The sequence below is a fragment of the Pholis gunnellus genome (genome assembly GCF_910591455.1).
Source record: "Pholis gunnellus genome assembly, chromosome: 17".
Classification (NCBI taxonomy): domain Eukaryota; kingdom Metazoa; phylum Chordata; class Actinopteri; order Perciformes; family Pholidae; genus Pholis; species Pholis gunnellus.
Genome location: NC_136544.1, coordinates 10152047 through 10178434, shown reverse-complemented (window position 1 = coordinate 10178434; position 26388 = coordinate 10152047). Strand labels below are relative to the sequence as shown.

The window sequence follows — 26388 nt, the reverse complement described above, 5'->3', positions numbered from 1 at the left end:
TGACTGGAAGAAAAGCTGAGAAACAAACTGGGATCAGAAGCAGAAAAACAATAAAAACCCCTGTGATAAAAACATAAAACCTTCTCTGAGCTCTATTTTTGCATTGTTATTTTAGTTAAAAAGATATGGCATCAGTTAGACCAAACTCACTATTATTACTTCACATCTTTTGCTAACAGTTTTGCACCATAATTGACCGAGTCTGGATTTAATCTCCTGTGCCAAATTTAAAGAGCAAGCTAAACATCAAGAACGTAGCAACTAAATATAAGATGAGAGATCTCGATCTGTCCTTATTCAGGAAGTGGTTTGTGTACAATAGGTTGTGGCCATTTTAACATCTTTTCCCATTTTACCTTATTTTTAATTGGACATAATATCACAAGCAGCTACATAGTCATTCTAATACAATCCAATATTATAATATAAACCTAGCTGATCCAGGGAGCTCAGACAGGTGTTCAGTCATCGTTTTGGTAATTATTTTAGGCTGGAGCTTGTGTTAGTGTGCAAAAATAATGGGTAGTTTATATATAATGCAGTCCAATACCACAATCTCCGATTAAAAACTCAAGAATGTATTATCTAACAGGAGACCCAAAGACAGCCTTTATTATTTGGCTATTGTATTGGACAGAAATTGTAACATTTCAGATTATAAAATTGTTGAATAATTCATCTCAGGTAACTGTATTTTTAGTTTTATTTGAATGGTTATGACTATGAGGAACCGGAATTAATGAATATCCTCCTTTTAAAATATGAAACGATTACTGAAAACCAGGACACAAAAAAATGTAGTTCCCTACAGTTTTTATTATAAGTACCTTTACAATTTTTGACTGTAGAAAGAATAACCGTGGAAAGGATTATGTACAGTGATTTTGAACTACTTTTAAACAAGTATAGAAATTAATAATGATAGAAAATATCTATGACTGTTCTAATAACACAAGACCAATAAAATATCAGTCACAGCCGCAGCTTCAAATAATGCTAAATGAAGTACATTTTATTTTTGTCCTTTTTAGTACATAATCATTTCAGAAACATAAGACTTCTCAAGCAAAGATCTACCCAGAACAAACATATTTACAAACAGAAGTTGGGAGGTTGAAATGTACAAAACACTTAGTGCGACCTGGTAGGAAAATTGAAAGACCAGTTATATATAAAAATAAAAAAACAAACAAAACAGTTTTTGTAAGTAAAATGTGAACTGGACTGTGAACAACAACATGTTTCCCAGGTCTGATCAAAACAGTAGCTGGGTCTATAGTGAACAGGATAAAACAATGAATGAAAGACAAACTCTATGACACAACTATGGGCTGTGTTAGGTCACCACAAAAGTAGTAGCTAGGAGTGGTGGCCTACTAATTTCTGTTCATGATGTCACAAGATGAAAATGCAATGGTTACTTTCTCAAAATTCTACTATTATCTACTGACTTTAATGCTGAAATGTCCACAGTAAGTGAGAGGATGACCTCTATCCTAAACACTCAGGTCATGTGGGGGTAAAGACTTGGTCAAACATAACACAAGGTGTAAGCTGGACAACTGGGAGAGTCATCTCAGAATTTTGTAAAACGTTTAAGGGTGCAGCACTACATAGTAGTGTTCTTTCCTTTCAGTCTCTTCTAACAATCATCTTAAGATGCATCTCCGCTGCCCCTGGACTGGGAGCCACTGTAGATGCAGGGGAACTGTCCCACTGCATGCCATAAAACACCTCCCTGAGGAGTGACAGGGCATAAGCAGTCACAGCCCAGCAGCCACACCCTCACACTGACCAGCACTCCACCACATACACTACAAGGGACAAGGTCAGGAGTGTCAACGAGACCTCAACTGCCACAGATGGTCCAGGAATGTTTCCGTTTAGTCCAGTGACGGACGTAGACAAATCGAACCTCTACCTGTCTGTCAACTGGCTCTACTCTGTGTTGGATGCTGCTGAACGGTACAGCATCCATGTTCAACAAGAAATTGAAAATGGAGGAATGTTTTGCAGGGAAGAGTGACATAAAATAGCAGCTGATGAGCATAGCTTAGTACATCCGAAGTGATGTTAAAAAAAAAAAAAAAATGGTATCCATGGTTTTCACAAATATACAGAGTATAAAACAAATTGAACAAAAAAAAAACAATCTAAAAAAAGGCAGTGAGAGGCTGATTTTAAAGGCAAAACAATACATGTATCAGGGCTAACAGTAGAATGGAGGTAAGATTCCTGTAGAGTCAGCGATAAATTGGAGCATTACACCTAAACCTTTACTCTGCTAATTTATTTTGAATGTTCAGAGGGAAAATTACCATGGATTTAATGCCACACATATATTATAAATATCCATTGCAGTTAAATGTTGTATTTGACCCACACTTGCCCTTTGAGGCTGGTCACTTGAAGTGCTTCAGAGACACTCATCTACATTCTTATTCATAATACTCACATGGAAAGTAATCAATAACCACAATTCAATCAAATCAGAACATACCACTACTGCTGAGCAACTTTTAAAATATATATCTGCTAGAACCAGTTTCTCATCTTTACCAGTTGTTGTTGGCCTAAATAAATATCAGTTAATAGAGGTGAACATTTCTCTTTCTGTCTGTTAACTGGTCTGAATGATGAATTATATTCCTTTACCATCACTTGCCACACTGGCTAAATAGAAATGTTGGCGGTCCGTATAAAATAGGAGGGAGTGGCACATTATGTAAGAGGCTAGGACAGAAAGAGGGTGAAAACACCTAAAAAAAGCAATTCAGAGAGATAAAAACAATAAATAAAAATAAATGAATTCCCTTCAACATTGAACTTTTTTCTCTTATCTACTTTTTAAACGTTTGTTAGTTTCCAGGAGAGCATCCCTAAGTCTTTGAAATGAAAGACTTGGTTTTCTTCATATACTTTTTTTTTTATAATAAAAAACAAGTCCATCTGTGACAGAATTACTTCATTAATTTGTCTGCTGTTTTTTCAGACAACACACATTTCCCTTTACTTTTTTTCTCTGCAAAATCACTAGCAGACGGTCCTCGTGATAATCAGTCAATCCAAATCCAATGAAAATCTTGGAAACAGGCTGACACATATAAACAGACGGGCCTAAGAGCCAGTCCACAAATTATTTTACCCCAGGTCCCTTTTCAAGCAGGGGCCATGAGATCTTCATGCAAACACCTGCATCTTGCCATTGGCCTCTGGGATTTGAGTAATTTGGGTCTGGGCAGGGCCAGCAACTGCTGGGCTGGGTGTGGAATCTGACCAATCAGAGACACAGTGAGGAGAGGGGCTAGACCAGGGCTCTGGGGACTCAGGGGAGGGGGTCAGGTAGGGGTGCTCACTGGGCAAATGGAGGTAATGCTTGGGCGTGGCATCTAGTGCGGATGAGTAGCTGTGCTGAGAGGGAGGGGTTGGGTAATCCTCCGTTCCTGCAGTGCTGCCACTCGGCTGGGAGGGCACAGCCTGAGTGGCCTGGGCTGCTGGCGTGGCTGCCTGTGGGGGCTGAGCAGGAGGCTGGGGCTGAGGAGGTTGCTGAGACATCTGCTGCTGCTGGAAGAAGGATGGTGGGGGCTGGGAGGTCTGGGGTGTCGGTGGGGTGGAGGTGCCCATGCGGGCCATGCTCTGCTGGTTGGTGATGGTGTGGTTGATAAGCTGCTGCTGCTGCTGCTGTTGCTGCTGCTGCTGCTCAGCAATGGAGGGCAGCTTGACTGGGCTGATCGAAGGTGTGGAGGTAACCGGTGTGGGCTGCAGCATGGCATTACGGTAGAGCTGCTGTTGGTGCATCAGCATGTTCTGCTGCTGCATGGCTGGGCTCTGTGGGTGCATGCCTGCCTGGCTACTCTGCACAAGATTGACCACCTGCTGACCACACTGGGAGGAGGACATCCGGCTGTGCCAGTCAAAGGGTACACTGACAGGACTGACCAAGCCCATGTTGAGCCCCATCTGGCCTGAACTCAGCACGTAGCCATGGTTGACATCTGAAGCCATGGAGCGCAAGGACATTCCTCCCACTCCCAGGTCATTGAGTTGTGCTAGAGACACAGCAAAGGGGCCACCTCCCTCCAACATGCTACTGTGTACCATTGGGGTGTTTGGGACAGACATGGAGGAGTGGTAGAGCCCTGGTGACTGCATGGCCACAGGGGAAGTGGGGTTGGTTATGTAGCCAGCATTGCTAGCTCCCCCGTGGGGTGAGTCCAGTGAGTCGACTGGGGAGAGGGTAACTGAGCTCTCCAGTAAAGCACTCTGCATGTCCAAGGTCAGCTTCTTATTACGGGCCTTGACTGACTCCTTCAGACTGATAGCATGTTGGCCTCCCAGGCTTGAACCCTTGGCCCCAGGCCGACGGTTCTTCTTGCCCTGCGGGGTGTTCTTCAGACTAGGCAGGAAGGCGCTGGGAGGGCACATGAGTGGAGACAGAGTGTGTACTCCACTGAGGTGGTGTCCAACCCCTCCATGGCCCTGGGGACTCCTTACTGTGTTGTACTCATCAAGAAGCTGCACAATGTCGTGGTGCATACGCTCCTGAGCAATGTCCCTTGGCAACCTGTCCATATGGTCTGTGATCTCTCTGTTTGCAAAGTGAGCCAGCAGCACCTTCACAGCCTCACAGCTGCCCTCACGGGCTGCCAGGAACAGAGGGGTCTCCTCCTGAAAAACAGCAACAAAACAAACAGATGCTGCGTTAGATACAAACACTCTATTTAAGCCAAGCTGCTGCGAAAGTCTTCAGTGGATGTCATACCTTCAGATCTTGCATGTCTTTGTTTGCGCTATTCTTTAGCAGGGCAACAGTGGCCTCCACATTGTTCACGGCAGCAGCCCAGTGCAAGGAAGATTTACCTTAAAGAGACAACAAACAATGAGATTACACATCTATAGTTTCAATGAATATTATCATAAAAATGTGCACACACTTACCCAATTCATCTACTGCATTGACATCAGCATGGCAAGTGATGAGCTCCTCTACCATGCCTTCTACTGCCAGCCGTGCTGCCAGGATCAGTGCAGTAGAGCCATCATACATGCGGGAGTCAAGATCTGTAGCCCGATTTCGGATCAGAATCTAGATGAAAAATTCAACATTATGATTAATACAATACATGTGCTAAAATCAGTTATAAGCATTTTTACAAGTGATGTGGCCAATAAACAGTACTCTTTGATGTTTGTTTACCTGGAAGACACCCTGTGCATCTGCAGCCACTGCAGCATGTAGCGGTGAACGTCCTGTGTTATCCTGAGCGTTGGCGTCTGCCCCGGCATCCAGCAGCCTCTTAGCAGCATCAGCACGGGCGTAGCGAGCAGCCAAGTGGAGCGCTGTCTCACCAGTGCGGTCCGTTTGGGCAGCAAGGGAGGCTCCCTGGTAGATTAGGTCAGAGATGATGTTGGCTGAACACTCCTCATTCTCCTCCTCCTCTGCTACCTCGGGCTCTAAGCCGCCTCCACAGAATGATGCCAGCATCAGAGGTGTAAAACCATCTGGTAGGAGATGAGAAAACAGGCACGGATGAGTTTATGCCTATTGAAGCGCTCAACACAACAGATCATACAAAGAAAGTATAGAAAACCAGCAAATCTTTATTCCAATCTTAGAACTTAGTTTATCTCAATACCAACCTGGGCCTCGGACATTAACATCCATGCAGTCGCTTTCAAACTCTCCTTGAGGTGGGGTGAGGGCCATGGTGGGGGGCACACGGATGTCTGCGGCTGCAAGGTGATGCTGTGTCCACTGCCTGCTGTCCACTGCATCTTCACTGTCTGAGAGCATACTCGGTTCCTCAACCTGAACTCACAGAAGGAGAAAATGCTATTGCGTTACTTACTGCAGGCTTAAATACAGGCTGATATGTTGTTGTAAAATGTACATACACACTCTTGTGCTTGTATGTAAGTTGACTAGAAACAGGTATTAATGTAAAGAAGGTGTGTAACGGACCTTGAGCCTTTTTGGCTCGGGGCAGTCTGAGTCCATCCAATGGTCACTGTGATCTCCAAGGAGAGATTCCTCCACGGTTTTTGGCATGTGTCTGTGTACAGATCAAATATGTTAAACAATATAAGCACAAACAGCATTGCTGAAGTAATTCAGTCCCAACAACATCATTAGCATAACATTTTGCACACATGTAACTTACTTCATTCCCAGAGCATCCTGGCCCACGGGTTCCCTGCGGTTCTTGTTGCTGCTGGGTTCCTTCTTGAGGAAGAAGCCCTCAGGGAACCAAAGGGTACTGTGTTCTCTCTTTCTACGAGCAATCAACATGCCAATCACAAGGATGACCAAAAGGAAAAGAGAAGCTATCCCCACCAGCATCAGCTTGCCCCATTGAGGTATGGGGTCAAGATCAGGAATCTGTTCACCTGTGGTGAGAAGACAAAGAAGTAATCACACATGTGTGCCCAATTAGTCTTGCAAGTTTATTTTGTGTTCTTCGAGTATCCCTACTCACCACGAACTTCTTTGAGGGGGTAAGGAAAGCGGAGCATTTCTACAGCTGACAGGGCTCCCAGGTAGTCTGCAGCGCTGACAGCTGTAGGGAAACAGTCCTCAAAGCCCTGAGAGCACAGACGGTTGTCTATTTCCAGGTACACTATCGAGCTACAAGGATAGCAGAGAGGCAGGTGTTTAGTGTATTGTACAATCTACAGGAAACAGTTCAGCTTTTACGTTTATTGTAGGCCTGACTTACCCGATGACTTCCTGATGAGGCTGCAACTCCCGCTTGAGGCGTGCCTCTTTGCGGGTGTAGGGGCGGATCATGGCTTCTCCATTGTGGTCCAGTCGGAAGCGGATTGTGGTGTGTAGGATTGCACTCAATTTCTGCAGAAAAGCTGTGCTGGTGCGGCGAAGCTCCTCTGGAGGCAGTAGGACGACCACAACCAAGACACCGGCAGCAAGGTCTTCTGGAACCTTTCCTGCGCAGTCCAAGCCATCCCAGCCACACTCCTCTGTGTTGCAGCCCTGGTCACACTTTCCATCAGCATAGTGGTCTATACAGTAGGCTTCGTATATTGGACTGGAGAAAACACAAAAAAAAAAGGATCAGCTCAAGTTTTTCTCAGATCAGTAGAGAAACATTTTGGGGAATCCCGTTAGCAGTAAAAGTGAACTTACTTGCAAACTTTCCCCTTGTTTTTGCAGTCAAAGTTGTCATACAGACAGTCAAGGTTGTTGCAGGACTCATCACACTGGCTGTTGTTGAAGACCTGCCAACAGTCTGCACAACGAGCCCAGGGGTTCACTGCCAGAGAACAGTCACCGCCGTCCCATTGACAAAAGAATGTGTTGCATTCCTTGTCACAAACACCATCCTTGGCTTTGCTCTGACAGTCTGCTAGAGGGCATGAGGGTGTTGCATCAAGATCAATGGATCTGCTGCTCTGCTCGCACCGTTTACCTGTCCAGCCACTGGGACACTGACAGTGGAAGAAGGGGAAGCTGGTCTCTTCAGTGCACAACCCTCCATTCCGACAGGGCTGGGAAGAGCAGCCTTCATTACTGCGATGCTGACACTGGGGCCCACCATAACCGGGCAGGCAGGAGCAACGCGCCCCCCTCGTGGTGAGCGCACAGCTGCCTCCATTGTAGCAGGGCAGCTCCCGACAGGACATGCTTCTCTCACAATTGGGCCCAGCATAACCCTAAGGATAAACAATCACTCATGCACTTAGATGTTGAACTTTCAATAAAGAAATAACAAAAGCTCTAATGCACAAACTACAAAATCCAATTAGGTGTTTAAATCCTTAATGTGAATGTGTACTTACAAGCTGACACGTGCACGTGTATCCCAGTGCAGAGCTGCTGGATACAGAACAGACTCCTCCGCTCTGACAAGGCTGAGACTCACAGACACTAAACCTGCTCTGACACCTCCGGCCTGTGAATCCAGGCTTGCAGACACATTGGTAGTCATTGGGCAACTGGATGCAGTCAAGACTGTTTGAGGGACTGCAGGGGTTAGAGAGACACTCATTTATGTCTCCCTGACATCTTTCTCCTGTGAATCCAGGGGGACAGTTGCAGCGGTATCCACCCACTCTGTCTACACAGGTGCCATTGTTCAGGCACTTGGGGGGAGCACTGCGCAGCCTCAGAGGTGGGGCACAGTCATCTTCATTGATCTCACAGAGAACACCTTTAAAAAGAGAGGATTATTAAATACTATACATTTATTATATTGTATTCCCATGTAGTGTAATGTCGAGTAATACACTTTTGAATATGTGCTTGCATACCCAGTGTGCCAGGGGGGCAGGAACAGATGTAATGTCCCACCAGATCAATGCAAGTGCCTCCGTTCTGGCAAGGATGAGACTGGCACTCATTGATCTCGATCTCGCAGTTCTGTCCAGTGAAGCCGGGCATACACTGTAAGGACATGCAGATGACAATTACATTATCTCCACAATTGTGATGAATACTGTGTGAATACTGACTTTACTCAAATCTGACAGAGAAGCACAAAGTATTGTAAAAGAAATGTACTCACGTCACACTGATACCCTCCCACATATCCCCTGCAGGTGGCGCCATTGTGGCAGGGTTTGTCTTCACAGTGGTCCACTTGGCTTTCGCAATAGCTTCCGGTGTAGTCAGCAGGACATTTACAATAGTGGGCATTCCCAGTGTTGACACAGTGACCGCCGTGGTGGCAAAGCTCATCTGTCTGGAGCCCTGATTAGAAAGGTTTGGAAGAAAAATGTAACCTTGATGACTCGGGTACAACACAAACACAGGCCAAGAGGTTAAACAACATACAATACCCGCATACCTCTATGGCGAGCAGCTGTCTCACAAGAGACCCTGGAGATGTCACAGTAACGTCCAGACCAGCCGTTATTACAGTCACAGATGAAGGAAGCATCCTTTTGGCGACAGCGTCCTCCATTTTGGCAGGAAGATGAGCGTCTGCACCAGTCGACTGGTGTCTGGGTAGGCAAGAGGCAAATAGAAAAATTCTCAGGATTTATTAGTCTAAGAACAAATTCATGACTACACAGGGCCCTTAAAAGACCTTTCAAGAGGAGTCTGTGACTGTGTGTGTACCTGGCAGCGGTTGCCAGTGTAACCCTTAGGGCAGGAGCAACGGAAGGACTCCAGGGCATCTTGACAGATGCCTCCGTTGAGGCAGGGCTGGGAGTCGCACTCATTGACCTCGTATTGGCAGTGGGAGCCAGTGAAGCCTGAGCGGCAGGTACAAGAATAGCCGTTGATTTTATCTGTGCACGTCCCTCCATTGAAGCAAGAGCTGCAGACATGAATGAACATATGGACTTAAGTTATATTGTCATATTCAGAAGTCATATAAATGTGTATATGAGCAGGTTGATAAAGTACAATGTGGGATGTCTCCATGACTCAAAACACTCACCTTTCAGTGCAATCAGGGATGTTGGTTTCACAGTGGATGCCTGTAAAGCCAGGCCTACAGGTGCAGGTGTAGGAGTTAACATAGTCCGTGCATGTGCCTCCATTCTTGCAGGGGGAGCTCTGGCATTCATTGATCTCTAAAGCACAGCGGGGTCCAGTGAAGCCTGCCAGGCAGCTACAGTAGAAGGAGTTCACACCATCTGTGCAGGACCCTCCACTTAGGCACGGATCTGATAGCACAAAAGGATAAGATGACTTTGGTTAAGAACAGTATACACTTGGTATTGTGTTGGATAGCAACAGACAGTTATAGTAATTCAGCACGCTAGGTTTACGTGGCTACTCACTAGGAGAACAGTCATTGAAGTCCGTTTCACACGTTAGCCCAGTAAATCCAGCTCTGCAGGAGCACACAAACCCTCCAAGTGTGTTGGTGCAGGTCCCACGGTTCTTGCAGGGGTTTGAGATGCATTCATTTACATCCACATTGCACAACTGACCTGAAAAGGGCAAAAGAAGTGTACAATAAGGTTTAGGTTCACAGTCAAGATCATAAGCGTTTATGCATTAACACGTTCTGTAAGATTCAAGGCCGATTATTTCACAATAGATAAGGAGGCGGTGAGATGAGAAGTACAGAATTAGCTTACCTTGCCAACCTGACTGGCAGTTACATTGATAGCCCAAGTAGTCTGGTGTGTGTGTGCACATAGCATGATTTGCACATGGGTTAGGGGAACAAGGGGTGAGGACCTCAGCACAAGTGGGTCCATTGTAAGGAAGCTCACACAGACAGGTGAAACTTGCCACACCATCCACACAAGTGCCCTTGTTCAGGCAGGGACTGGATGCACACTCGTTGATGTTCACCTGGCAGAGGTTACCTGTCGGAGAGGCAGAGAAGACATTAACACATATTTCAGAACTCAATTTTCATGAGTCTGAGACTTGGCCAAACACTGGTGAATGAATTTGGCTTTTTTTTTTAAATACACCACTAGGGGGAGGTAAATCATTGGCATTCAGGAGGAGGAATATGATGGAAGGACATGGTATGAATCATTTTAGACAAAAAAAATGGTCTATTAAGTCTATAAGCTACTCAGTTACAACTTTACTGCATGTGCTGTACGTGTGTATTCCTCTCTTTGTGTTGTACTTTTTGATGTTGATGACTCCAGCGGTTACTGTGTGTTGTGCTACCATGTCACACACTTACCTCTGAAGCCTTGGCGACACTTGCAGGTGAAGCCATTGAGCTGGTCGATGCACGTGCCAGCATTCTGGCAGGGACTTGGCAAACAATCGTTCCTGTCCAGGTCACAGTTCTTCCCCACCCATCCGGGCTCACAGTCACAGCGATAACTAGAAATACAGGAGTACAGTCAATACACCAAAAGATGCCACATTCTACGTGTACAAGTTGTGACTTGTAGGATTAGCAACAAGCTTGCAAGGTGTTGGTGCCAAGTTTCTCCTTGATATCACACAAGATTCCACTTAAAACTGCGACAAAGTCTGAAACAAATCATACCCGTTGATGTCATCCCTGCATGAGCCATGGACACATGGGCTGCTGCCACACTCGTCCACCTGAGAGTAACAGTAAGGGGGCTTAAACCCCTCCGGACACTGGCAGTGAAATCCATTCTCTTCATCCACACATGTCCCCCCATTTCTACAGGGGCTGGATGCACACTCGTCTATCTCCACATTACACTTGGAACCTGGCAGGAGAGATTTTTAGACACGATCAGAAGAAAGAAAATATGAAACATTTCCAATGAGGACTGATTTACTAATCTCAAATGTGTGCTTTCACCGTCAAAGGGCCTTACCGGTGAAGCCAGGTTTGCAAACACAGTCATAGCGGTTTATGCCATCTTTGCAGATGCCATAGTCACATGGGTTGCTGGCACAATCATCAAAATTGATTTCACAGTTTGTGCCTGTGTTGACAAAGAGTAACTTAAAGTTAGAGTTGTTACATTGATGTGTGAGCATACACCATGATTTAGCAGTAAAGTCACTGGAAATGAATTATTTTTATTACAAAAACAATTCAAAAGGTTTTCAATTAACAAGGTCGGACTATGTGATTTTGAAGTTATTCCTCTTACCAGAGGTTCCATGTTGGCACTGGCAGATGTACTTGTTGACCAGGTCCACACACTTGCCCCCATTCTGACAAGGGTTGCTGTGGCACTCATTGAGCTGGTTCTCACAGCGATAGCCTGTGTAGCCAGCGTCACAGTTACAGGTGTAGCTGGCAATGCCATCTATGCAAGTACCATGGTGGCATGGGTCAGGCTGACAGTTGTTGATATTACTCTCGCAGAGTGTCCCTTCGTAACCTAAAGATGAAAAAAAAAAAAGAAGAAATGTAGATTGTTTATCTGGTCATTTGATGCAGCAAAGGTTTTTTTTCTGAATGAAAGCATTTATAATTCTAAAGTTCCATTTTTATCCAATGTTCCACCTTTTCTCAATTGATTAGTGATTTTGTTGAACTTCCTCCGTCTGTTTCCCACTTTTTCTTTATAAAAGCTTCTAGAGGTTTTGGGTTGAGATTACTGTGGTTTCCATGTCGACAATGTCTGTGTGTTGGTTTGTGTGGTATGTGTGTAGTGCTGTGCCGAGTTGGGCAAAGCAGTAAAGAAGGGCCCTACACAGGCCTCCCAGTCCTGCTTTTGTTCTCAGTGGCGGAGGGAACAATAGACTGCGCCACGTCAAACAGGGCCACTTCACTCAACAGAAGGGGCCCACAAACAGAGGGAGTACCAAGCAGCTGGCCACTGAAACAATGAAGCAGGCTCCTCGGTAGGTTTAGGTCCAAACAAACATGTTACATTTCAATGTATACACACAGTCAGCTCATACATGCGGTCTTTGTGACAAACTTTTATGTGGCTCACTGTATTTGGGCTTGTTTTCAAACTTGGACATGACTGAATGTGAAGGAATGAAAGATAAGATGCAGCATGAGGTGGTGTGTGGGGGTTTAATAGATGAACAGATGTCGGGGTGATGACCAAGGCTCCTTTCTTGGCAACTACTGGTCCTCAGTGACCCCATGATCCTGAGAGCCGGCGAGGGAAAGAGGGGGATTAGGGGCCTCAAGTCAGTCTGCTTGGCCAGCAGACATCCAGGGAAATAGCTGACCCCCCAAAACAACGAACACTTAACAAAGACCAAATGCAGCCCAACAAGTGGTTAAGGCTCATCTGCTCTTCTGCCTGGGAAGACATCTTGAGCTGTGTACATCCTAACAATTATTCACTGACAACTATTTGGTACAGAAGCCCTTACCTTCAGCACAGCGGCACTCGAACCCATTGGGCCGGTCGTAGCATTTCGCTCCATTCTGGCAGGGCGTGCTGGCGCACTCATCTATGTCGATCTGACACATGGTGCCAGTAAACCCTGGGACATACAAACACAGAGGTGAAGGGTCAGAAAGAAGGTCCAGTGGAAGGGTCCGTGCTCAGGTCAGAGGGCAGTTCTGTCTCTTCTTAGAAGGGCAGAGGTCTTTAGCTAGGTTAGTGACGTCTGGCTCAGGTTGGGTTTGAGAGCGTCTCGACTGGTTAAGGACATGTCATCTGTGCACTTGGACCAGTGTTAAGATGACCACTACAGAATGCATTGGAAAGCCTGTGACCTTGATACTGTTTATGAGAAGGGACTTACAATGTAGTGCACACAAGGTGGATGTGAAAATAAATGAATATTGCTATCAGGTGGTTTGAAATATCTGGGAAGCAAAATCCAATTTAGGCAGCTTTATTTCACTTCAGGTTATGTCACATTTCTGTGTGTTAGTACAATGGCTTCTCTACACTGGCATTTTTTGACTCGGTGGTACAATAAATTATATAGAATGTGTGGAGAAACAGCTCGCTTTAACAACAGCCTCAATAACAACAACAATAATATGAATAATGAATGAATACATTAATTATGAATGATAACAAAAGTAATAATATCTCAAATCTACTGGCTTGAAAAGCTTGAGAAACTGAGCAGGCTTGAAATCAGTGGGCAAAGTGCCCAGACAGGGGTGAATTGGTGCATTCGTAGCACACTGCTCAGTTGATTAACAGTGTCACGACGGTCTGTGTGTTGGTGCCTGGGCTGCTAAAGGGGGGGGGGGGGGGTTAGAGGAGACGGTGGGATTGTTTTCTCTTTTAGGGAACCCCCCCCCCATCCCCTTCCTGCATCAGCTCCACCGGCTCAATAGCTAGATGGGGGGTGGAGAGGGGACGTCTGTCCCAGATGTAAATTGAGGACCTGGAAAAGAATCTCATTAGCAGGACTGCTGTTCCCCACCACCACCAGGGCAAGATGAGGGAGACTGCTGTCCCTTCCACATTCCACAGAGGAGGGGAGCGGGGGTCACAATAGTGTCTTTGTTCAGGCAGGAGGAGAGGACAGGCTGCCTTGTGGGCTCTAAACACCAGCAGGCAGAAGTAGCAAGGCCTGCCCTCCCTCCTCCGTTTCTGTGGACATTTAAACTTTGGCTCTCTGAGTTGTTAACAGGGATAGAAATAAACACAGGGAAGAAAAATCACAGCAAGGCAGAGAAGTCTTACCTGGCTGGCAGGTGCACGTGAAGCCATTGACCATGTCCCGACAGATACCATCATTCACACATGGGTTGCTCTCACAGTCATCTACGTCAACCTCACAGTAAGTCCCCATGTAACCTGGAAGAGAGAAGCTCAAACTGAATCACATACGTTTTTGCAGTTGAAGCAGATTCATTATGTTCCGCTTTTATGTACGGCTATGTCAGTAGTAGTGGGTACTCTTTGCGATGGGGAAAGGATCTGTGGGAAACCGTTCTCTCATGGGAGGCCTCAGAGATTTTGACACTTTGACACACACTCTGCTGAACCACAGAATGGATAAAAGATCCCTAGAGCATCCCCAGTGTTCCCACTATACTGACCTGAAATCAGAGCATTTTCCCTCCCTGGGTCAGTGTCCCATTCAACAGATGCGTGTTATACATTCTGCGTTAGCAAACTACGGAGGGTTCCTTCATTGAGGTGAAACAGAGTGTGGATCAGAGTGCTGGGGGAGAGGCTAGCGTGGAATCAGAAATAATCAGCAGCTCCACATGAGCTTTGCCAGGCTGGCTGATGATGAGGAGGGTTATGAGGAAGGGCCTGTCTCTGGAAAAGAAGGGGGAGGGGGAGAGGCTCTGGGAAAAGGCCTCTTTCCCTCTCTGTGTATGAGGGGTGCAAAGTGGAGCACAGAGGGGCCCTATTGTTCCGCTCCATTCCCACCACTCTACCACTCATTAGTATTCACAGCACACTCCTCCCCCTAACTGCTCGCCCTCTCTCACATACAGTCCTATAGACCCGACTCCCAGCTCTAATTTGTATAGTTCCCAAAACCCCAGGATGCATGTAGGACTGTGCGTGAGAGTTTCACTGTGTTTTTGTCATTGAGTGTCCAAACCATCACTTAGTCCAAACTAATACCCTGTCTGGCTGTATAGTGCACTGAGAGTAGCGCAGACCCTCCACACCCCCAACGTCAATGGGAATGCATTACATAACAGTCTACACTGGCAATCAGTCTGGCAGAATTGTTGATGATGCTTCTGCAAGTTTAAATAATAAGTTGTTCCACTCTGCTATGGGTTTGTGGCTGTCTTAAGTGGATGATCAGGGTGAATTGAGGTGTTCTGTATTGTTTCATTGGAAGTGCTGAAATACAACAGGCCTGAATACCTGGCATGCAGATGCAGGTGAACTCTCCAATGCGGTCCAGGCAAGTGGCGTCGTTCTGGCAGGGCATGGACAGGCATTCGTTGATGTCAATCTCACACCGCGGGCCGGCATAACCCCGGCCGCACTGACACTGGAAGGAGCCCTCTGTGTTCACACATTTACCAAAATGCTCACATGGGTTGGCACCTGCGGGCACAAGGCTGAGGTTCAGTATATGAAACACACTAAAGGGAAAAAGACCAAGCGGAGAGGCTATTACCAGTAACTGAGAAATTATTTAAAGAAATTGCAGACTTACCAATCGAACACTCATCCATGTCCTGGTTGCAGGCGCCTCCTACAAAGCCGGCAGGACACGTGCAAATGGCACGGCCATTAAGGGGGTTGGTGTCGCACACTGCCCCCTCGTTGCAAGGGTTACTTACACATGCGTCATCAAGGTGGCACAGCAAACCTGTGGGGACGGCACAGGAAGACACACACAAAAAACACATGAAATAAACTATTCAGCAGCCAAGACTTAGCGAAACACAGGGGCCATTTGACAAACCCACGTACCCGTCTTTCCAACTGGGCACTCGCAGAAGAAGGATGCTACACGGTCATGGCAGGTGGCACCATTGAAGCAAACGGCTATGGCACAGTCATCGATGTTCTCACTGCAATCATCTCCGGTCCAACCGTTAACACAGACGCAGGTATGACCACCGATGGTGTTGAAGCAAGTACCCCCATTATGGCAGGCATTTGGTTGCATGAGACACTCGTTGACATCCTCAGCACAGTATTGCCCTAGAGTGATTAGATGATATATTTGCTTGTACATACTCACCATGAGATATATATATATTTATATTTAAAGTTGATATTACTGTGTATATTTTGTTAATAGATATGTACCTGTCCATTCTGGTTGGCACTGGCAATTGTAGGTGTTGACTCCATCCACACATATTCCTCCATTCATACACTTGTGACCTGGACAGTCATCCACATTATTCTCACAGTTGTGTCCCTCAAACCCTGAGACAGAAGGAGAGAGAAAAAAAAAGAGTTATGATAGACAGTAACATACACCAACTGAGCGTTTACTAAACATTCAGTGGTTCCTGTTCCAGACACAGAGCATCTCCACTCATGACGTTGAGTTACATTTCCCACACTAGAGACGGCGTGGGGTAACGTGGGCAGTAAAAAGGTTCAGAGGGTGTCTGAGTGTTTACGTCTTCTTATGATGGTTCCCATACTATGCCAGCAACAGCCGTGACTCTTGCCTGCTTCAGAGGTCCGCACTCCCCGCAGTGTTTGCTTGTTTTATAATCTCTCACAGTTTCAATGACTTCCTCTCTGGCAAGAGACATTTCCTGTCAGTCCCCCAGTGGGAAACCAGGAGGCCCATAAAGTAAATTCCTTCTGTTGTGAAAAGAGCAGAGTGGAGTAGAGTGACGGCGGGCTGCCTCTACAACTCTCCCACCATCCCATCTCCCATCATTAGCTATTAATAGCAGACAGGAAGCTGACTTGGGAGGGAGGAGTTAATCCCAGAAACAGCACTAACAGCTACATCATCAGGCTGGGAACATCTGTATGCCTGTGCTAAGGGCCTGGGAAAAAAACAGGGTCTGCACACTAACTTTTTTTATTTTGTGTGTGTGTGTGTGTACATGTGTGGTCTATTACACTTATAAAGAGTTATTCTACCTGGTAGGCAAGCACACTCGTAGGAATGGTCGCTGGTCTGGCGACAGGTGCCCCCATTAAGGCACTGAGATGGGGCACAGGGAAGGGTGGACACCTCACATGTGCGCCCGCTGTATCCAGGTTGGCACTGACAGCGGAAGGACCCGTGGGTGTTAATGCAGAGGCCACCATTGAGGCACACGCCAGGCTTGCGGCACTCGTCAATGTCATTGCGGCAGTTCTTTCCCTGGAAGCCAGGTGGGCAGGAACAGTTGTAGTGGTTATTCCAATTGGCACAACGGGCCCCATTGGCACAGGGACTTGTGGCACAGGCATCAATGAGGGAGCAGTCTTGGCCTGGAAATTAAATAGTGAATTGTATTAAGTTAAAATAGGAACTTTCAATCTCCCTTCTCAGATCCAATCTCTCTAATTAAGACAAACTCTGATAAATGTACCTCTGAACCCTCTCTGGCACACACAGGTGTATTGTGGGATACCATTGACCACCTGGCTCTTGCAAGCTGCTCCGTTCAGACATGGCGATCGATGACAGGGATCCAGGTGCTGACAGAGAGGACCAATGAATCCCAGACGACATCTGGACAAACAAATTCACACACACACACACACATTAGGATGTCTTTGACCCGGAGGTCAAAACAGATCACAAGATGACAAACTAAGGTATTAAAGACCGAGCTGTGACACTCAAACTCCAGTGTAGCCCAAATCCCATTAAGTTCTGGGTTTGGCAATCAGGGCCCCTGACACCTTGGCAAGGCCTGCTGGCTGACTCATACATTGGCTTGAGTAATTCTTCTGCACCCTGGAATGAATTTGTAATAACATTGCTTACCCCATAAGTACTTACCATGCAGTACATACACACACAAAGTAAAACAGACATACACTCAAAACAATTTGAAGATGGAGGGAGGCTATCTCTCTTTGTCGTACAGGCTTCACAAGGCACATCCTCTGTTATTTCCAACTAAAAAGCCTCAGTTTGTCCATGTCAGCTAACATTCTTCTTAAACGGTTACAGTTTTCCGCATCTCAGCTCTTGCTCTGTTCTCGTATATGAAAAAGAACACACCCAGAAACAGCAGTCTGGAAACGTATTACTGCCAACAATTACTGACATGAGAAAAACGAGGACTACACGCAGCACACAAGAACCGAATAGGAGAAGCAGCTGTGGTATCTAAATGGAACAACATTTTCAGTCATCCATCTCACGCACAACTTATGGAACAGACAGGCTTCTATCTTAATCAATACAGCTACTTACAAAAACACAGGTGACATACACTTAATAATGTGCCTGAACGCATCCTGTGTAGACACACGTGAGGAAATGAAGCTTCTGCTGTTGCTTTGCTTATGCGCTGCGTTCGCTATGTCGGCTGTGAAGACGTTTTGTAAGCCTGACCTAAGCCTGCTCCACTCAGAAATTGAGATAAACATATAAACATTGCTTCCTATAGTACTCTGTAAAAGTCCTATGGGAGTATAGACAAGGTTTGGACTTACTAAGGAGTACAGTATGAGCTGGTAACCCTATACCCACAATGGAGCCCCTGGCTGGGGACAAGCCCCCTCTTCAAACAGGCTGTTTGATGCTGATGACAGGGCAGTGACGGCTAGGTTTTGGCCCGCCCTTGGGCTCTGTCTTCTCTTTCATTGGAAAGGAACCCCTGGGCAGGATCAACAATGGGTTTTCATCTATTCTCTTTAACAGGAGCATCACCACTACACTAGTGTTAGTTCATCGTTTACTGTTGTGATGTACCTTCCCCCCTTAATAAACTATATGTCTCCAAAGTAATAGTTTGTTTGTCTATAAAAAAAAAAATCAATTATCTGTATCAACTATAAATGCTGTTGGGAATGAAGATTTTTCCCATGGTGTGAAAGTTAAAGTGAAGCTGCACTAGAGCACCACTGTTGAGCAAGGTTATTCAGATAGTTATTACAGCTTCTCTTCCATCTCCTAAAGCCCCCCAGAACGCCAGCTTGGCTCCCCCCCCCCCCCCCCGACAACCCCCTTCTCTCACGCGCTGAGAGGTCAAATGTCAGAGGTCCCCCGTCTAATTGTGATGATAATGTCACTCAGGCTGCAGGGAGTGGGTTGGGGCTTCTCTGCAGGAGAGAATGTCTTTAGAAGGTAGAATTGGTGGAGAGGGCGACGAAGAGGAGGAGAGAGTGGTCTGGTCCAGCAAGAATGTCATGTCATATTTCCTGTAATCCCCTCGTCCCTTGCTATGAAAACACTGGACTCACTCCGAATGCACGATCCCTGTTGTCCTAGCAACCTCACAGACGAACAAGCAAGCCTGACACCCGACTCAACACACCCCCCCCCCCCCCACCACCCCCACACTTTTGGTCACCATGGCTATTTGTCATGGCTTGGCTGGGTTTATTTAGAGGCAAATTAACTATGTCTGGAATCTAGGGTGTCACTAAAAAATGAAACACAAATGTGGCACAAAGAGGGCTTTTAAAGGGCCAGTGAAGAAAGTTGCTTATAGAGCTGAAAAGTACAACACAGACTGACACATTCTTCCGGAGCCACTCTGTATTGCGGGCATTCGACTGCTCATGAAAGCCAAAGAGCTACAGTCTTAACAGGCTGTTGTTCTAGGAAGACCATCGTGACTCTGTGTAGACAGGGAATAATTTAAAACTCATTCCAGAAAGTATTGTGTGTTCAAGTGCATGTTGGCGGATATCTGGAATGAAGTGTGTTCAGCTATGAGAATAAAGTGCATTTGTTTTCATTTGTGTCTATCATAGTGTAGATGTGTGCATGTGTGTGTGTGTGTGTAAGAATGACGATAGTAGTTGTGTCTGATAAATAATTTGTCCTCCCTGACGAATACACACTGAACTGAGCAGCCAAAACACACAGTCTTTTGTCTAGGTCTGACTCATAGCCAACATGCTACTCCCATAACACACAAATCAGTACGCTATCAGTGCGGACACTGTGAGAGACATGCAACTTTGTCCTGGTGCACCTGAGAGTCTCCTTATCAGGCTCTTTACAACCTTGCGGATTCCATTACCTCTGGGAACAGCAAGGCAGGAACTATGCCTTGGCCTAGGCCCATTTGCCTTATTTGTGGCGGATGTGGAAGGCAGGTGCTAGCTGCTGTTGCGCAATGGGCTTGAGTCATATTTAGTGAGTGTCGACTTCTGACCTTTGAGGAAGAGAGTGGAGCAGATGAGGAGAAGGTCTTTGAGTACACTGGAGGGATGGCCAGAATGGGTAATCTCCCCGTGTCAACACATATGAGGACTTTTGCCAGCTGCAGCCCCGGCACCGCGCATCTGTCCACATATGTCAGTGAACCTCTGGGTGTCTGGCATCTACATCTCCTGTCAGACTTTAAGCCAAAACAACTGTACTCTTTTACTCATGGGAAATTCCCAGTACCCATAACCACACACACACACACACACACACAAACACACATTGACCATTTCACAATACTCAAGAGATGAGGTCATCGTTCACAAACGCATGCATTAACAGTTCCTCTTAACAAACTTTAAAGACTGACACGAAGGCACCACTGCAACAATGCAAACAACATGCAACAATCACTACACACCCAAACACAAAGAAAAGAAACTTACAACCAGCCTCAGCCTCTGAGGAAGGGTAGTATCGTGAACCCATAAAAGAGAAGATACACAGAGAAAGTAATAAAAGAAAGAAGAAAGACAATGGCAATTGTTAAACATTTAATGAAGAGTTTAAAGTGCAAATTACCCTCCAAAACATTTCTTTAATATGAAATAAGACGTTACAGCAGTGCACTGTGATTGCTCAGTTGTTCTACATCAAGTATGAGGATCATCTGACTAAAACAGTTTGATTTACGTAAGTGAGTTCTGTCACCTTTATGTGTGTAACACAATGCCAGTTTTCCTGCCTTCTGGGTCACTGAAGCAGGGTAACCTGAGCTCATCCTCTCCTATACAATAACAGCTACTCTGCCAGAGGTCAGAAGGTGACTCACCTGTTAACAAAGAGGCTGTAATCTCTGACACGGTTCATACACACAGTCATGCTCCACAAAGCAACAAGTATAAAGGAGTCTTCCTATCTCAGAGGGCATTTCCTAAAACTAATAGAGAGGAAGAGCAACAACAACAGAACCACTATCTTTTGACTTTGGGCAAGATTTCAACATCTAAATTGCATGAAAAGAGCTAATCAAAATTTTAAGAATTCATTTGAGTCTAAGGCTGCTAAAACAATATTAGGATCTTTGGGAAACAGCGTCTCCTTCCTTCTCTCAACAGAGACGTCTTTCCCTCACCCCCTCCTTTCTACAAGCAAGCAGGAACCAGATCTACTCCTTAATGCGAGTCCATACTGACACCACACTGCCAACAGGATCCCATCCACATCCCCCCTCCTCCTCCCAACAGCCTCCTCTGCTCTGCTCTCCCCAGCTTGGCTCTCCCTTTCTCAGCAAAGAGCCAGATTGGGGGTTGGGGAGTGTTTTGTGGCCCAAATAAAAGAGCTAAAGTAGTCAGAACTCCTTTGTATGAAAGTGCTGGGGGGGAGCAGTGACCCAAACAGCTAGTCTTTCAGGCCTGGGCTTACATGGACCAACAGGCCTGGGCTGTAGCCTGGCAACAGTAACCCATGGTGAGAGAGACCGGAGTGAGAAAAAGGGGGTGTTGGGAGACAGGGTTTCGTAAGGACAGTTGGGGCACTTCAGAGGACCGATCCCCTTCATATGCAGGTAGCGCTGAGCGCCGTGCGGCACCAATTCAGACTGGTAATTAAGTATGATCATGTCTAAAAGGATGCGTGTTTCACAGTTTAAAGTGCAAAGTTTGTTCCAACAATTGTGCTTTGACACACAATGGAGGTATTGAAATCTCCAGAAGGAGGTTTCCAGAGCCCCCCCAGAGCATGAATATTAAACATGTGAATATAAGGACATTTAACTTTCTCTTGAGAAAAAGCAGTAATGAATCTGACTAGAAAGCTAGGAAGGCTGCCAGTGCGTCCTTCTCACCTCCGATTCAGATTCACATGTATACGACCATAAATCCAGAAATGTCTGGCATTTGCCTGGCAGTGGGGACTGCACAGATCTTCTGCACCAAGTGAATAAAAAAAATGTTCCCTTGTTGCTAAGTGCTCTTTAATACTGCTATGAAAAGAACACAATGAGAGATGGTAGTTTTTTTCCAAACTTTTTGTCTGTACACTATCCGAACCAATTTGCCTCAAGTGTCAACAGATTTTTGGAAGACTGCTCCTTGAAATTTTTCAAATAGCAACACATTTGCCCATAACCACATTGCATGAATCCCAGGGTCGAGGTCTTTCAAAGCATTCTGCACTGAACTCAACCACGAAAACCCCACCCAACCACCTAAACTGAACCAGATTCCATTAAACTTTGAAAGTGAAATATAAAAAAGGGACCCCATCCCCAACCTAACATGAAAGTTCAACTTCAATGTCCAATGCTTCTCATATTAGCCTTAACAGCAAAACCATGGCGTGACAAAAATGATCTTAGAACTTCTAATGGCCTGTATTGCTATTCATTTCAGAGCAAACATTTGCTGCACAATTACAGTGGATTAAACAGAACCACACTCCAATTTAACAATGTTGACTGAAAGAATGAAATTGTTTTTGTTGCACTGGCAAAGGCTCTTATTAATAAGCAAAAGATAACAGCCAGAACATGTCTATTACCTTAACTGCAGCCAAAGAAGTACTAGTTAAAGAAGACTGGTGGACATACATAATAATGTAGGAAGTTTGTCTTGTATCCATGTGGCAAGGTATTTAAGTCCCAAAACCTTAAATACAGAGAAGGTAAACATTGAAATCAAGATGTCGGTGGAAAATGTGCTTAGTGGAAAAATGAATGCCTTTTCCTGAATCATTTAATGATGGACCCATCCCTTCCTCTTCTAAAGGGGAGGGAGAGACTGGGGAAATTTTGCTGGCGGGCCTCAGTTATTCCAATCACGCCTGCCCGAATGTCTCTTCAGAAGTCATCTTCTCACGGATAAGAACAAACAACCAGGGGATGAGGCTTCAGAGGCAGGCTTATCCCTACAAAAGCATATGGTTCGGACATACATTGACTCCAAAAAGAAGAAGAATACATAAATTCCAACTAGATGTTCCTGTGCCAATAATGCAAAAATATGAAATCAATTAGCACACTGGGTTTGTTTTCTGCAAATGTGTGACGTGTGAGAGCGCAACTTTTTCTTTTCTTTTCCACATACTCAGATATAAATTCCAAGTAGTAAATGATAATACGAGTTTTAGCATATGTGGGGAGGGTGAAATAAAATGACTCAAAAGACGAGAAAGTTAAGGAGCATGGAGACCTGGCTGGGCTGAGTAAGCTGCTTAAGCCTCTCTGATAAGACAGGATGTGCGTAGCACGGAGGTCAGAAGGCACAACTTCCTGTGACGGGGCCTGGGAACCACAGCTCAGACTTAAGTCATGACCCAGAGAAAAAAAAAAGGACAACAAACCCAAATCTTCCTCCCTATGATGGCGTAACCTCTTGGTCAGACAGTACTCCTCTCCTCATAGATATGACAACTGCTCTCCTTAAGTAATTTCAAACTACTGGGTCTGTAATGCATTAGCTTTCCTAATGACATGACAATGGCTCCATCTGCCTGTCAGGACAGCATGAGTGATATGGGCTATATGTCGCCTCAGAAAATTGCAAAGTAATTGCAAATCAAACAAGTCATTCCAAACATCCCATTTCCAATGAGACTAGGCTGACGGTATTGTTGAAGGCATTCCTGAAGGGAAAACCAGGGTGAATGGATGGGAGGTACGGACAATAACCTGAAAGCACCAGAGGGACAGGAGGAATCTTACTAAGCATTCCTTTCTAATCCACCATAAAGATGCCAAAGAAAACACTAGCCCCGAGGTGCTCTGAACTAAGCCAACAATATAAGCTGTCCCTTTGCTATGGTCCGTCAGTAAATATGTGCATTGGCATGTGTGTGTATTTCCGCTTCTTAGTGAATTGCAGAAATGCATTTCTTTTGTAAATTAACTTGTATTTGCCCCATTTCACATTTGGAAAGGTTGTACCCTCTCCCTTCTGAAAACTGAATTTGTCCTTATTGAAAACATCTAAAAGAATATGTGTCCATTCTCTTTAAACAAATGAACAGTTCCTGGTATTTTGAAGTGAAATAAAATAAAAAAACGTTTTACTAGAGAAACAGCAGTCTGCTCCCTTGCTGGACAGTCTGCTCCCTATCAAAGTCAAAGATGTCCTCTTCATCATGTTCTAAGAGGCTGGGAGTTGCCGGGTCATAACAAAACACTCACAATTTATATGCTAACTCTGCTACTGACGCCAAGGGCAAAGCATTAATAACATAAAGGGGACCACTGTATCCATCCATGGGCCTCACGCAGCGAAGAAGCCACACGTTTATTTCCATTCAGCTCAGAGGAAAGAGTTGGACGTAATCTGTGATCTGCCACTGTGTTGAGACACAGAGGCAGAGGATGAGCCGCCAGAGCAGGGACGACACGCAGAGAGAGAAAGAGTGGACCTGGTTGCCATTGCGCTGTGAGAGGCAACATGTGCTAGAGGGACTGTGAGCTACCGGCTTCATTCCTCCACGAGCTTGTCTCTCACAGTATGGGGGCGGCTGACTGCTCAATGGCAGCACCTGGCCCTATGCTTCCCCTTTGTCAAGATCTGACTTCACTGGATTACCATCACAACATCCACCAGCTGTCCTCTACGCAGCTCACCCCCCCACCCCCCATCCCTCGCTTCAACCCAGCCTCCCTCTACCCACTCCCTGCCCCCAGTCCGATCCCTCCAGCTGGATCCTCTCTGAATGACACCCTCTCAATCTGCCTAATTATCTCTCCTCCGGCCACGCCGCTGTGGCCCTCGCAAGGCAGCACTTTCTGCTCACAGGGCGGAGCCGAGGGGCCCAAGGCTCTTCAACTGGACTTCCTGATTGCTCACCTAGAAGGCCGCACTCTCTGTGACACAATCAACCCTTCACTGTCAAGTTCAAAACTCTGGGCCACAGTAAGATCATAGAAAGGAGACTTATTGGTCACTACTTAAAATTAATTGTTAAGGAGAACAGTGTGTCAGAAAATGTAGATAAAACCTCATATTACAACACTGTATTTTGAATGTAAGCCATGTTGTGTAGTGCTATTTTGAACCTAGCAAAGGCTGGATTGAAGAGCTGACGTTACGGAGCATCTTTATCTCTGGAACAGACATACTACAAAATCTCACCTACATGTGCTTATCTGCAGCCCTCAAACAAAGACAACTGGTAGAAGATGGAAGTGTATGCTTTGGGATTGGATGAAAATCCAATCGTAATTAAATTCTGCGGCAGTTTATAAACAAAAAATCTAATTGATTTTACCCATTGGGTTTATGTTTTTGGGTTTTACTATGCAACTTTTACTTTCTGGTTTGGTAAAAGCCACACTCCCACCAGTGCATGTGTGAATACAACTGTGTTTGCAGACTCAGACACAAAGGCTCGTTTCAGTGAAGATTCATATGGTGATGAAGTGCATCAATTTCAATGGTAATCATCTTCATCAAACACATTCTACCTGCTTTAATTATACCATTTCTCACATAAACCCACGTCTGACATGGATTCTGAGCTGAACACAAGTTGACTCATACCAGATTGCTGTAAATACTGGATTTCCCTAACCACCCTATTTACCAATTTACAATTGTAGTTGCACTTCTTTGTTACTGCAGTGTTTGTACACTGGAGTTTCAAATTATTTTGTGTAAAAATGTGATCACTTTAGGAATAGTGAATGCAACCAGTCATTCTACATCATGTTCAACCATTGTTTCAATCACAAAGAAAGGAATTTATGGCTGACAAACAGTTGCAGTCAATCTCTGATGGAAGTTAGTACCAAGGTTGGAATGCTCAACCCACTCAGACTAAAAGCATTGACTGATTTTTACTGAGCAACTGAAAGAGGTGAAATGGGAATCAGTATGTTCACTTGAATAGTTTACCACTGTAATCTCCTATCAGCATCTCTGGCCTGCAACCTCTACTAAGCCAACTGAGGACTAGCCACACTCAGAGGCACATAAATGACTAAGAGGCTAGAGAACCTTTCTTTCATGTTCGAGCTATAGTGTGTTTGTGTTTGCTAACAAGAGAGACGATACATTGGTATCTGGGACAGTAACAATGGTAGCTGCCATACACTCAGTTTTACGGTCGCTTGAGAAGATACCCGCAGTAAGAAAAATTAAACAAGCAAGTGTCTGGAGAACAAGTAGGAACAGATGAACATTCTCTAGAAAGACCAGTGTGTGTGGTTCTGTAGAACAGGGGTGATTTCAAGCTAAGTTATTTCCTACTGATTCTCCGAATTCCTTTCAAATGCCAAAACATGTAGGCCTATCTGTTTGTAACTGCATTTTGTTTCTGTCTTTCCACCCTGTTTATCGGCTTCATTTTGCCATGGCCTTTCTTCTCTCCCTCTCTACGCCCTGTTC

General features: G+C 45.4%; 1 protein-coding gene across 1 annotated transcript in view; it reads right to left on the bottom strand.

Annotated features, from left to right (window-relative positions):
• Positions 1–816: 816 nt before the first annotated feature.
• Positions 817–26388, bottom strand: part of notch3 (notch receptor 3) — a 28638-nt gene continuing 3066 nt past the window's right edge. Inside the window, exons 3-32 of the mRNA XM_079176954.1 lie at positions 17280–17422; positions 16843–17178; positions 16042–16164; positions 15700–15933; positions 15440–15595; positions 15142–15327; positions 13990–14103; positions 12710–12823; positions 11521–11754; positions 11239–11349; positions 10935–11127; positions 10620–10765; positions 10051–10284; positions 9748–9900; positions 9402–9630; positions 9077–9278; positions 8802–8958; positions 8520–8704; positions 8266–8398; positions 7795–8165; positions 7142–7668; positions 6717–7043; positions 6477–6625; positions 6162–6387; positions 5963–6053; positions 5641–5809; positions 5198–5502; positions 4939–5086; positions 4763–4860; positions 817–4668 (exon numbers count right to left, since the gene is read on the bottom strand). Coding sequence (XP_079033080.1) covers positions 3181–4668; positions 4763–4860; positions 4939–5086; positions 5198–5502; positions 5641–5809; positions 5963–6053; positions 6162–6387; positions 6477–6625; positions 6717–7043; positions 7142–7668; positions 7795–8165; positions 8266–8398; positions 8520–8704; positions 8802–8958; positions 9077–9278; positions 9402–9630; positions 9748–9900; positions 10051–10284; positions 10620–10765; positions 10935–11127; positions 11239–11349; positions 11521–11754; positions 12710–12823; positions 13990–14103; positions 15142–15327; positions 15440–15595; positions 15700–15933; positions 16042–16164; positions 16843–17178; positions 17280–17422 — 7282 coding nt within the window. The 3' untranslated portion in view covers positions 817–3180. The remainder of the gene's footprint in view (positions 4669–4762; positions 4861–4938; positions 5087–5197; positions 5503–5640; positions 5810–5962; positions 6054–6161; positions 6388–6476; positions 6626–6716; positions 7044–7141; positions 7669–7794; positions 8166–8265; positions 8399–8519; positions 8705–8801; positions 8959–9076; positions 9279–9401; positions 9631–9747; positions 9901–10050; positions 10285–10619; positions 10766–10934; positions 11128–11238; positions 11350–11520; positions 11755–12709; positions 12824–13989; positions 14104–15141; positions 15328–15439; positions 15596–15699; positions 15934–16041; positions 16165–16842; positions 17179–17279; positions 17423–26388) is intronic.